Source organism: Nerophis lumbriciformis, linkage group LG09, assembly GCF_033978685.3.
Source record: "Nerophis lumbriciformis linkage group LG09, RoL_Nlum_v2.1, whole genome shotgun sequence".
Lineage (NCBI taxonomy): Eukaryota > Metazoa > Chordata > Actinopteri > Syngnathiformes > Syngnathidae > Nerophis > Nerophis lumbriciformis.
The window spans coordinates 15,620,157-15,633,805 of NC_084556.2; the positions used below are offsets into that span (position 1 = coordinate 15,620,157).

Here is a 13,649-nt window from a genome sequence, read left to right on the forward strand (position 1 = left end):
TCCTAACATATTGCTGGGTATTGTGGCCTAACAGCTCAATCGTTGTTTCATCTGACATCACATGGACAAAGATAAGACCTTCTGGAGGAAAGTTCTGTCGTCAGATGAAACAGGACAATGACCCCAAACAGAATTAAGGTTTTAGAATTGCCATCCCAAAGTCCTGACTTAAACGTGAGGACAATGCTGAAGAAACAAGTCCATGTCAGAAAACCAACAAATTTTGCTGAACTGCACCAATTTTGTCAAGAGGAGTGGTCAAAAATTCAACCAGAAGCTTGCCAGAAGCTTGTGGATGGCTACCAGTAAAACTTGCCAAGGGACATGTAACCAAATATTAACATTGCTGTATGTATACTTTTGACCCAGCAGATTTGGTCACATTTTCAGTAGACCCATAATAAATTCATAAAAGAACCAAACATCATGAATGTGTTTTGTGACTAACAAGTATGTGCTCCAATCACTCTATCACAAAAAAATAAGGAGTTGTAGAAATGATTGGAAACTCAAGACATCCATGACATTATGTTCTTTACAAGTGTATGTCAACTTTTGCCCACGACTGTATACACACACACACACACACACACACACACACACACACACACACACACACACACACACACACACACACACACACGGACATACATACGTATACATTAGGGGTGTAACGGTATTATAAATACCGCGATATTTGGGTATTAAAATAATCACAATAATACCGTTACGTATGACCGTATAATATGAAAACTTGGTCAGCGTAGTTTTTTGCTGGCACTTTTGAATTGGTCAATCTGGACAACTCCCAAAATTCCCTGCGTCGCGCCAGTGTGCAAGGTCCGTGTGTGGGAGATCGTAAAGGAGGGAAAGGATTGTTTTTTTCAGACATTAACTGAAGTTTTCATTAACATCTATCCATAACTTTCTGAGTTGTGTTGCTGACAGACAGACAACCAAACCCTGGCCTAGAAAACAACCTCTTTGGTCTGCGTTAGAGATGCGCGGGTCTCACTTCCTGTTGGATGGGGTCCGTGCCCGTGTGGCCCGACCTTGCGCTGTGGGGTCTCTGTTGGTGACTTGGTGTGGTGGCGGCGCAGCCCCCGTGTCTGGTCTGGATGCTGTGTCCCGGTTGTTTGGGCGGTGGTGTGTTTGTGCGGGTTTGGGTTGGGGTGGGGGGCCTTTTGGTTGGGGGGGTTGTTGGTGTCTCTTGTTTGCGTGTTGGCGTTCGGGCTGACCGGCGGGCTGGCGCCGGCTGGTCTCCGTGGCCCTGGTGGCGTGTGGTTGCTGGTCGCAGTTTTTCTTTGATCGCTTTAATTTGATTGGCTGGTGCTGGCTGTCTGGGGTTATTGCGGCTGCTGTTTCTGCTGCCGTTTGTTTGTGGTGTGGGCGCCCGTGGCTGCTGGGTCTGGTGCAGGGGTGTGGCTGATGTTGTGACTGGTGGCAGCGCGCGCGCGTGATGGCTGTCGGGGCTGACGAACTGTGTATATGTATGTATATGTGTGTGTATGTATGTATGTTTATATATGTGTATGTGTACATATGTGTATGTATATGTATATATGTGTATGTGTGGGTATGTATACGTGTATGTGTGTATGTGTATGTGTATGTGTGTATGTATGTATGTATGTATATTTCTGGGGGTACGCTCTGGGCCTGCCTGTCAGACGGGGGTCGACGCCTCAGGCTACTGCATCCGAACTGCGTGTCTGGAGCTCCTGGGTCCCGCTGTCCATCCCTTCCGGGTGCCCGTCTTGGTTGGGGCCTGTTGGGCCTAGTCCCTGCGTCTATTGTGGTAGCTTGGTGCTGCAAGGTATTCCGAGGTGCTGCGAGTCGGCCAGTTGCTGGGGTAGTGACCTTGTTTGTCAGCATGTCTGTGATCTTCTTTTAATTCTTTTTTTTTTTAAATTAATTAATTAATTTATTTATTTATTTATTTATTTTTAAAATATATTTTATTAATATTATTTTTTAATTTTTCCCCTCCCTCAGGGGGGGGGCTCGGCGGGGCGGTTGCTGGTTGTTCCATCTCCATCGTTGGGGTCCCTGCGGGTGGGGTGGGTGGTTCCCGTGGCCCTGTGCCTGGGTGGTCCTGCGGCGGCCGGTTTGGGTGGGGTGGCCGGGGGCTGGCCTCGCCGCGCTCTCCGGGGGTGGGGGGTGGGCTCGTGGGGGTCCGGTTGCCGGTGGGGCGGGGGCGGTCTTCCCGTCCGGTTGCGGGGAGTCTCTGGGTCCTTCGGGCGGGGCGTCTCGCCTTTCTGCCCGTGTGGGGTGTGGTCTCTCGCTGGCTTGGGGTCTGGCTGTCCCCTGCTTTTCTCGTGCCCTGTCCTCCGCCGGGTGCGTCTGTCTGCGGCCTGCTGCTGGCCCTTGTGGGCGGTACGGTGGGTCGGGCTCTGGGGTTCCTGTCGCTGGCCGGCTTGGCTGCGTGGGGGCGGTGGTCCCTGGTTCCCTGGGCACCACGCCTCCTGTTTGTGGGTTGGGCTCTCGGGGGTGATGGGGCCGTGCTCTGGCTCCCACGCACTCTGGGAGTCGAATGTATTGTACATGCAAATTCACATATGCTCACATACGTACATAGGTACCTACGCTCCCACATACATACACAAATACAGTACATATTTACCTACCTAATGTTCGTACATCCACACGCACATTCAATATACAAACATACACATACACATACTGTACATATACATTCACTGTACAAACACATATACACATTCTGTACATATACATTCATTGTACAAACACATATACACATTCTGTACATATACAAGTACATATGCATACTTACACTCATGCACATAATCACGTTTCATCAAACATATATTAACGTTGTTGCCCTAGGGTAAACTGGGTGTAACACATGGCACACTGACAAAGCTTAACCTATTGTGACTATAACAATCTACAAGGTTAATGTAGGTTGCTTCTCTTTCTCCCCCTCCATTTTTCTGCATTCTTTCGTATCTCAAGTTATCATTACGTATATGTATTGTTGCATTTAAACAACTGTATTGTTGATAATAAAGGTAAATTATTGGTATTGTTCATTATCAATAGCGCTATTTCTATTGGTATTTGTATTGATCCATTTGTAGTGTAATAATGCTCATTGTCATTTCTGTATTATTTTTTTTTTTTTTTTTCCGCTAACTGCTTATTTGCTATTACTTTTACCATCATATTTGTACATGTCATATTTGCTGATGTTGCTCTATTGTTGTTGTTGTTGTTGTTTGCTGTTGTTGTTTTTGTCTCTCTGTCTAATCCCCCTCTTGTCCCCACAATTTCCCCCTCTGTCTTCTTTTTTTTTCTCTTTCTATCCCCTCCTGCTCCGGCCCGGCTGCACTAAATGATAATATAAATACATTTAATAAAGTCAAATACAAATAAGGCAACAAGAGAAGTATCCTACACTTCTCTTTTGTAAAGTAAATCTGAACAGCCGACATGGGCATCTACATCAACTATATGATTTGCCTGAGAAGCTGGACAGGACATTAAAAAAAAAAAAAAAAAAAAAAAAAAAAAAAAAAAAAAAAAAAAAGAGATGCGCGGATAGGCAATTTATTTCATCCGCAACCGCGGCAGAAAGTCGTCAACCATCCGCCATCCACCCGATGTAACGTTTGATCAGAACTGCACCCGCCCGCCATCCGCCCGTTGTTGTATATCTAATATTAATTAAAAAAAAAAAAAAGGGTGAAAACTACGCGAATTGCACCTTGTGCAGACAAGATTTTTCGATCGGACACGGAGGAATTAGTGATGTAAAAGACCACGTTGGGACAAAAAAACACAAGTCTAATGCCGTTGCTAGCGATACAAGTGGAAAACTTTCAACGTTTTTCGTCGCCCAAACAGATTCTTTGGATGTGATAAATGCCGAAGTTTTATTTACGGAGGCAATAATTGAGCATGGACTTCCAATCGCACTGGCTGATCACATGGGACAGTTAATAATGTAATGCAACCTTTAAAAATCATTACGCGGTGATCGCGATCCCAAAAATAAACTTTTCTTGCATGATAATGTCCAGAAAAATTCGCTTTATATTACTATAGAGTCCTTTTAACGAATGAGTTTGATGGTTTATCACAAACCTTAAATGAAAGAAGTCCTTTGTTCTCCTGCAGCATGGCCTTGCTTCGTGTTTGGTGCGCCATCCTGTCGGCTGTATTTCACAGCACGACATACTGTTAAAAGTGTTTATACTATTTATACTTTCAATTAACAAATTGAAGTCTTGTGAAAGGTTGACAGGATAACTGGCATTAACTGTCAAAATAATTTCAAACTATTGAAGTTAGCTTACAGAATAAACATGTCAATCAACCCATATGATTTTTGCTGTAATATTTTTGTTTTGAAAAGTCACTGTGACTGATAGAAAAGTGATGGTTTTAGCAACATTTTAACCTGTCTGAATGCTAATAATCATTTTGCGTCGGGGGGCGAAGCCCTGAACCCTCCACCAGGACTTTGTCCTGGACCTACCGGGGCCTGCGGCCCTTGGACCCTGGCTACTAGGTTTTTCTGATTTAAAAGTTGGCAGGTATGGTGAGGTTATAAAGCTTTTGCCTGTTAAAGAAAGGAGACTGATCCAACGCAGCACATACTTGCGCGTGCCACGCTGTCACGACCCAGACGCACACCAGTGCGCAATCATATGGGAGCCGCGCTGAGCGCACCTCCAAGCGCGTCTCGCTGCCGGCGACGGCCAGGTATGGGCCCACGCTCCAGCGCCATCCATTTTCAGGGCTAGTTGATTCGGCAGGTGGGTTGTTACACACTCCCTTAGCGGGTTCCGACTTCCATGGCCACCGTCCTGCTCTCTATATCAACCAGGGTGAGCCCCACCCCTTTCGTGAGCGCACTGCGCGCGGAGTGACCCCTGTTACGCGCCCCCGGCAACAGGGGTGGCAAGCAGGTAAGCTGCGCGCGCGGAGTGACCCATGTTACGAGCCCCCGGCCACGGGGGTGGCGGGCAGGTAAGCTGCTTACCTGCTGCGCGTGACGCCGGCCGCGGCGAAAGCGGACGAGGCGGGGTGTCGGTGCGGTGGGCGCGGTAGTGACCCTGGACGTGCGTCGGGCCCTTCTCGCGGATCGCCTCAGCTACGGCTCCCGGTGGGGCCCTCTCGAGGGAAGGGGCCTCGGTCCCGGACCCCGGCGAGGCGTCCCTTCTCCGCTCCGTAAAAGTGTCCATCTCTTCTTTTTTTTTTTCTTCTGTTGTGGCATATGCTGCAGGTGCCTGCTCGTTTTTCGTATGTGGGTAACATTTAACTATGTATATATATTTCCGAATTGGTTTAACTGCCACCCGCAAAAAAACAAAAAAACAAAACAAAAACAAACCAAAAAAAAAAAATCTAATTAATCTGCCCGACCCGACCCGCGAGCGGATAAAATCTTATTTTTTTAAATTTCATCCGCCCGATCCGCGGATAATCCGCGGACTCCGCGGTTGTGTCCGCAAACCGCGCATCTCTAGTCTGCGTACTGTGAGGCAAAGTCGCCGACTTTGTCTGGAGTGTTTTTAAGACGACACATAAAGCCGGTCAGTGGTTGTGATGTTTTAACCCACGTTTATTTTTCAATAACATTGAATCCACTCGTGGTTTCAATGGATTTGTTATCCATGTTGTCAGTAGGAAATACGCCACAAGTTTGGTGTAATATGAGAAGCAACTTGATATACCACATCCTGGAAAATGTCTTTGATGCCAAGGAGGCCAAGCATCAATTTGTGAAGTATTTACATTATCAAACGTTAAATTGTCAGATAACTTTTCTGAAAATCAGCATTTTTCAGAGTGATATATATTATGTCCACTACAGAAGACACTGTTTCTTTGAAGTTAAAAGTTGAAAGACACTAACGTGAACATTATTATTTTGCATTTGTTACACTGGATGTTTATATTGTTAGTTTAAAGACACTTAACTGAAAGTATATTTAAAATAAATACATATATATATATATATATATCCATCCATTTTCTACCGCCTGTCCCTCCAGGGTCGTGGGGGTTGTTACATATACACTACATACTTGTTTGTAGTAATAATATGATTAGAACATTTGAGCATTATGTTTGTGTTCAATTATATATGTATATCAAATGTATACAATACATATGCAATACAATATATATAATTATATATAATTATATTGTATATCAAATATATACAATACATATGCAATACTATATATATATATATATATATATATATATATATATATATATATATATATAAAATTATATATGTATATCAAATATATATATAATTATATATGTATATCAAATATATAAATTTTACACACTAATATTTTTAAGTCTTTTCTTTTGTGGGGGGCTTATACCACAATAATATTGTACCGTGAGATTTTGGTACCGTTACATCCCTAACATAAATACATGCATATGCACACAAATACAAATATACATACGGTACTTATAGACACACACACACACACACACACACACACACACACACACACACACACACACACACACACACACACACACACACACACACACACACACACACACCCTTGCTCTTCCCTCATGCATGAGAAGGATCTGGGGCGCAGGTTTATTTAAAGAAAGACGTTGGTGGTATTAGTGCCACCTGAGGCCCTGTGAGCGATGCTATACCACTAATCACTCAGTGCTGATACGCATGCACAGCGCTAGGATAGCTCGAAAGAGTCATAGTTCAGTTTGGGGCTTCCGTATTGCACATTATTAAATTATTTACCACCTAGCAGTACAGGTCACTATGGTATGCGTGTGTGGAGCTGGGTAATGTTTACAATTCAACCTATCTCCAAACTATCCTGATAACAACTTCTTTATCTGCAATGATGGTTAAATACTGTAAAGTTATATCGCACGCCCTCTCTCGTTATATCGCACGCCCTCTCTCGCTCACCATACACGTAGAGTACGTATTCGGCGCTGCTGGTCCCAAGGTAGTTGCTGGCTTCACAGCGGTAGGTGCCATTGTCCGTCTTGTTCAGCAAAGTGAAAGTCAAATCCCGTCCCTCCACGATCACCCTGCCCAGGTCGGAAAGTTCCACGCCGTCTTTTGTCCACATCACCGGGTCCGGGCTGGAGACAGAGAAACAAATCATAATAAATCCCATAACTTTATCAACAAAACTATCCTTTTAATATGTCAAAGAATCCGTTAAATTGGTTGGAATCATAGTTGGTGTCATGACGGTACGTTTGGTGTGCCATACCATACCATACCATACCAACTTTATTTATAAAGCCCTTTAAAAACAAGCACAGTTGAAAAACAAAGGGCTGTACACCACAAAGAAATAGAGGCAAAGGACAGACTAAAAAATAACATTTAAAACAGAAATAAAAATACACAATTAAAAAGCAAATATAAATTACCCTAAGAACAGTTTGTTAGATAAAAACAGTTTAAAAGTTAAAAACAGTTCAAAAAGTTAAAAGCTAAAAACAGTTCAAAGTCTCATGCTGGGTTAAAAGCCAGTGAATAAAAATGGGTTTTAAGAAGGCCGCAAGGTTCAATCTTGGGCCCGTTATTTAGTATGTCCTGGCATGTGCAGCTTTGGTGTTCGGAGTATCCGTCTCCGAGAAAGACTTCTGGCCAAGGATGTTGAGCTCTTACTACTCTGCTAGATGGCTGCCGATGGCTTACCAGAGCCAGCGCCCTTTGGAAGCAAAGACTGACTTTTTTGTCCTTTCAGTAAATGTTAGCTGTGTTTCAGTAAATATTAGCTGTGTTTTTCCATCAGTGACATCTCGATTTACAAACTTAATTGGTTCTTGAACATGGTTCGTACAGTAAATCGAAAAGTTTGTAATTGTATAGTGAAGCAGAGTTCCCGATAAGAATCAATGTAAACATGAATAATTGCTTGTAGTCTTGACAAAAGTCCCTATTATAGTACAAAAATGCACACTTTGAAGAAATGTGTGTATATATATATATATATATATATATATATATATATATATATATTACTGTACATATTAGGGCTGTAAATCTTTGGGCACCACATGATTTGATCGCATTCAGTTTTTGGGGGTAACGATTCGATTGAGAATCTATTCTCTTTACAAAACAATTCTCGACTCGAAATCTATACCTTTTCAATAACATTGGATGCCAGTTCTATGGTTAACTACATTCCTCCATAAAACAGATCTGATTCATTTCTATATTACTTAAATTGGTTTTGTTTAATAAAATGCTTCCCAAACATTTAATAAGTCAAATATGAATAAGGCAACAAGAGAAGTATCCCAAACTTCTCTTTTCTGTAAAAATGGGCATCTACATTAACAATATGATTTGTCTAAGTGGCTGGACAGGACAGATTGGGGGGAAAAAAACAAACAAAAAACCCAACAAAAAAAACAAAATAAAAATTGATTACATTTCTTTTTTTTATCAATTAAGAATTGTTACATGCATCCATTTTCTGTCGGTACTTGTCTGCTGCCTCCGGAGTGCTATGAGCCGAAAGACTCTTTTATTTTCATTTTTTTTCAGCTTGACTGCATCTCTCACCGCTGGTAGAGGTTATGGAATTTCCCGCCACGGAAGGCACCGACCACAGCTCCGATCGGCTGCTTCTACAATCGAGGTACGGAACATGGTCCACTAGGACTCAATGTCAAGCACCTCCCTCGTGACATGTTCAAAGTTCTTCTGGAGGTGGGAATTTAAACTCCCTCTGACGGGAGATTCTGCTAGACCAGGGGTCGGCAACCCGCGGCTCTAGAGCCGCATGCGGCTCTTTAGCGCCGCCCTAGTGGCTCTCTGGAGCTTTTTCAAAAATGTATGAAAAATGGAAAAAGATGAGGGGGAAAAATATATTTTTTGTTTTACTATGGTTTCTGTGGGAGGACAAACATGACACAAACCTCCCCAATTGTTATAAAGCACACTGTTTATATTAAACATTAGAGATGTGTGAGATAAATGCATTAAAATTTAATATCGGAAATTATCGGTATCGTTTTTTTTAATATCGATATTGTTTTTTTGTTGTTTTTTTTGTTTTGTTTTGTTTTGTTTTAATTAAATCAACATAAAAAACACAAGATACACTTACAATTAGTGCACCAACCCAAAAAACCTCCCTCCCCCATTTACACTCATTCACACAAAAGGGTTGTTTCTTTCTGTTATTAATATTGTGGTTCCCACATTATATATCAATACATATCAATACAGTCTGCAGGGATACAGTCCGTAAGCACACATGATTGTGCGTGCTGCTGGTCCACTAATAGTACTAACCTTTAACAGTTAATTTTACTAATTTTCATTAATTACTAGTTTTTATGTAACTGTTTTTATATTGTTTTACTTTCTTTTTTATTCAAGAAAATGTTTTTAATTTATTTATCTTATTTTATTAATTTTTTTTAAAAGTACCTTATCTTCACCATACCTGGTTGTCCAAATTAGGTATAATAATGTGTTAATTCCACGATTGCATATATTGGTTGATATCGGTATCGGTAATTAAAGAGTTGGACAATATCGGAATATCGGATATCGGCAAAAAGCCATTATCGGACATCCCTATTAAACATGCTTCACTGATTCGAGTATTTTGCGAGCGCCGTTTTGTCCTCCCAATTTTGGCGGTCCTTGAACTCACCGTAGTTTGTTTACATGTACAACTTTCTCCGACTTTCTAGGACGTGTTTTATGCCACTTCTTTTTCTGTCTCATTTTGTCCACCAAACTTTTAAGGTTGTGCATGAATGCACAAAGGTGAGTTTTGTTGATGTTATTGACTTGTGTGGAGTGCTAGTCAAGCATATTTGGTCAGTGCATGACTGCAAGCTAATCGATGCTAACATGCTATTTGGGCTAGCTATATGTACATATTGCATCATTATGCCTCATTTGTAGCTATATTTGAGGTCATTTAGTTTCCTTTAAGTCCTCTTAATTCAATTTATATCTCATGACACACTATCTGTATGTAATATGGCTTTTAATTTTTTGCGGCTCCAGACAGATTTCTGACCGGCATCCTCCGCCACGATCGGAGCAAACTCATCACCAGATGGTGGTTCATAGAAAGCTCTGCCCCTCTCATGAGACCGCAAATCCAATGATACAACCACAAAGTCGATCATGGAACTGCGGCCTAGGGTGTCCTGGTGCCAAGTGCACATATGGACACCCTTATGCTTGAACATGATGTTTGTTATGGATAATCTGTGATGAGCACAAAAGTCCAATCACAAAACACCACTCGGGTTCAGATTCAGGTGGCCGTTCCTCTCAATCACACGTCTCCATGTTTCACTGTCATTGCCAATGTGAGCGTTGAAGTCCCCCATCAGAACAAGGGAATCACCTGAGGGAGAACTCTCCAGTATTCCCTTGAGGGAATCCAAAAAGGGCAGGTACTCTGAGCTGCTGTTTGGTGCGTAAGCGCAAACAGTCAGGTGACGTTCCAGGTCCCAAGAGCGAGCTTCTGTAGACTAGGGTCGGATCCCCAAGGGCTCTGCCTTCGGCTTCCGCTCAGCTCACACTGCACCCGACCTCCATGCCCCCTCCTATGAGTGGTGAGCCCATTGGAAGAGGGAACCATGTGGCCTCTTCGGGCTGTGCTTCTTCAGGCGCTCGCTATCGAGCCCCACCCCCGGGTTTAGCTCCAGAGGGGGGCCCCGGTGACCCGCGTCCGAGCGAGGGAAATCTGATTCCTCAGTTTTTGTTCTTTATAAAGGTCTTCATGCTGCTCTTTTTTTCTGGTGCCTCACCGGTTTGTCTTGGGAGACCCAACCCGGGGACAACTTAGCTCCTAGGATCATTGGGACATGCAAACTCCCCTTTTTTCAAAGTGTGCATTTCTTTTCCTACTAAAACGGACTTTTGTTGAGAATAGAACCAATTATTCATGTTTACATTGATTCCTTTGGAGAACTCTGCTTAACTATACAAACGTTTCGGTTTACTAGTACAATTAATTGAATTAATTAATTCAATTAAGTTCGTAAATGGAGATTCCACTGTATTAAAGTAGTTAAAGTTAAAGTACCAATGATTGTCACACACACACTATGTGTGGTGAAATTTGTCCTCTGCATTTGACCCATCCCCTTGTTCACCCCCTGGGAGGTGAGGGGAGCAGTAAGCAGCAGCGGTGGCCGCGCCCGGGAATAATTCTTGGTGATTTAACCCCCAATTCCAATCCTTGATGCTGAGTGCCAAACAGGGAGGTAATGGGTCCCATTTTTATAGTCTTTGGTATGACTCGGCCGGGGTTTGAACTCACACATTGTGATATTCATTTTAATCACATAAGTCAAGACCACTTTTACATTGGATTTCATCTGAGCGGTCACCTCAGGTTATGATCAAGAATACAAGCGTAAGTCACTTACGATGGGTTTCCTCGAGACAGACACTCCAGCTTTAAGTACTGACCCTCCTGGGGGACTCCAAGAGAGGGGACTATCTTCACATGAGGAGCGTCTAAGCACAAAAAAAAAAAAAAGACATATAGAGTGAAAAATATATATTTTTCCTCCGTGTGTTGACATGTCGTGTGTTCATGTTTACACTCACAGTGGACCTCCAACACTTTGGTGTCCTGCTGCGGCGCCTGCGCCAGCGCCTCGTGGTCCACTCTGCAGGTGTACGCTACGCCGTCGTCGTTTCTGTCCACGCGCAGCTGCAGCGAGCTCCGCACTGTGAACGTCTTCCCGCTGGCGTTCACCTCCTTGGCGCCTGTGTGGAGAGAATCAGGTCAGCGAGGCACGGCAGACCCGTTACTGACGTGCGTCTACATGCATCGTTATCGCCGCGCACAGATCTGAAAGCACACTGCGGGGTATTGACAGATTATCTAAAGGAGGGGAGATTATAGCCCTTTCTTAATTAGATTAAGTCAAATTGAGCTGCTTTGGGATAAGATGTGAACGCAATAATTATATCATGCTATAAGAATGGGCTTAGTTCGATAGTTAGATACTCCTAAGCATCTTTCTTCAAACAAACAATACGCCAATCAATACCTCTTTGACAATCTTAAATTTTGATATAGGAAGATTCTCCAAATTCCAAGCCTCTTTGAATGCAGCAGCCATTTTCCCCATTATTTTTGAGGATACAGCTACATCTGATGCTACAAAAACTACAACCGACATGCACAATTATTTACGTTCTAGTGCCAGAAGACAAAGAAAAAGACTGTATACCACTTTTGAATTCAAATCTGATCTTCTTATTGCTCCTTTGAACATCGAACACAACACGTTTGTGCTAGCTGGCATCGTTAGCATTGCTACCATCACATTTTTTTGAGTCATACAAAGACTCTAACAATGGGACCCATTACCTCCCTGCTTGGCACTCAGCATCAAGGGCTGGAATTGAGGGTTAAATCACCAAAATGATTCCCGAGCGCGGCCACCGCTGCTGCTCACTGCTCCCCTCACCTCCCAGGGGGTGGAAAAAGGGGTAGGTCAAATACAGAGAGTAATTTCACAACACCTAGTGTGTGTGTGTGTGACTATCAGTGGTACTTTAACTTTAACTTTAACAGAAAGGTTCTACGGTGCCGAGCAGAAGGTTTTAGATTGTCATCGGAATAAAGAAAATATATTTAAAACATTTTCTAACTTAGAAATGTCATGAAGTTGGGTATTTGGGCACCCAAACCACTAACCTTTTGGAGCATTTTTGGTGTTGTCAGATGGGAAATGGCAAGTTAATGTATCAGAAGCTTTAAATGTTCGTATTTGGAGGAAAATTATCATATGTACCTTATTTGACGTTGCTAAAACATTACCACGCACCGTGCATAGTGTACTTTATAACAGTTTTACATTTTTAATCATCTAAAACAGGGGTCCCCAAACCTATTGGCCCGGGGGCCGCATTGGGTTAAAAAAATTTGGCCTGGGGCCGGGCTATTTATACATATATATATATATATATATATATATATATATATATATATATATATATATATATATATATATATATATATATATAAATAATCTAAACTGCCTTTTCCTTACATTGAACAAAAAAATGTCATATGTCCACTGATGTTTAAAAACTCTACACTCCGAGTTTATTTTACGTTTCCCCAACGATTTCGCCATTTTTTCCCCTCGTGCACTAAGTGACTGAAAGACCGCGCTCTCGCCCGACTTTGCGGCGCAAGCGTGATGACGAGCGGTAGAAAATGGATTGATGGATGGGCGAAAAAGGACAGATAAAAAAAAAAATTACAAAAAAATGTTTTAAATGTTTTAAAACAAATTATTTTTTTTTACTCGGGACTACCCGTGGACCAGATTTTGGACGCTGGTGAGTCGTATCTGGCCCGCGGGCCGTAATTTGGGGACCTCTGGTCTAAAAGCACAGTTGGAAAAACTGGCAGGATGTAACCTCTTCATGTTTGCTAACAACCATGTATTAAAGGGTGTCAAACTATTATACAATATGGAATTTTTGGCATTACTGATCGTATGTTGTACAGAGGGTACAATTATAGTAAAAACATGCTAATTATTGTAAGTCTGGCAACAGTGTTTGGACCCTATGAGCCACCGTATTTCAAACACATGCTCAGCAATGTGGAAATGAGCCAAAAGTTTGCCTTAACAACAAGGTG

General features: G+C 42.4%; 1 protein-coding gene across 2 annotated transcripts in view; it reads right to left on the reverse strand.

The window, feature by feature from the left end:
* Positions 1 to 13,649, reverse strand: part of cadm2a (cell adhesion molecule 2a) — a 619,370-nt gene that overhangs the window by 63,919 nt on the left and 541,802 nt on the right. For both annotated transcript variants that reach the window (XM_061962498.2, XM_072913795.1), the window contains 3 exons: positions 11,591 to 11,752; positions 11,407 to 11,497; positions 6,941 to 7,119 (listed from right to left, as the gene is read on the reverse strand). In XM_061962498.2, the coding sequence (XP_061818482.1) occupies positions 6,941 to 7,119; positions 11,407 to 11,497; positions 11,591 to 11,752 (432 nt within the window). The remainder of the gene's footprint in view (positions 1 to 6,940; positions 7,120 to 11,406; positions 11,498 to 11,590; positions 11,753 to 13,649) is intronic.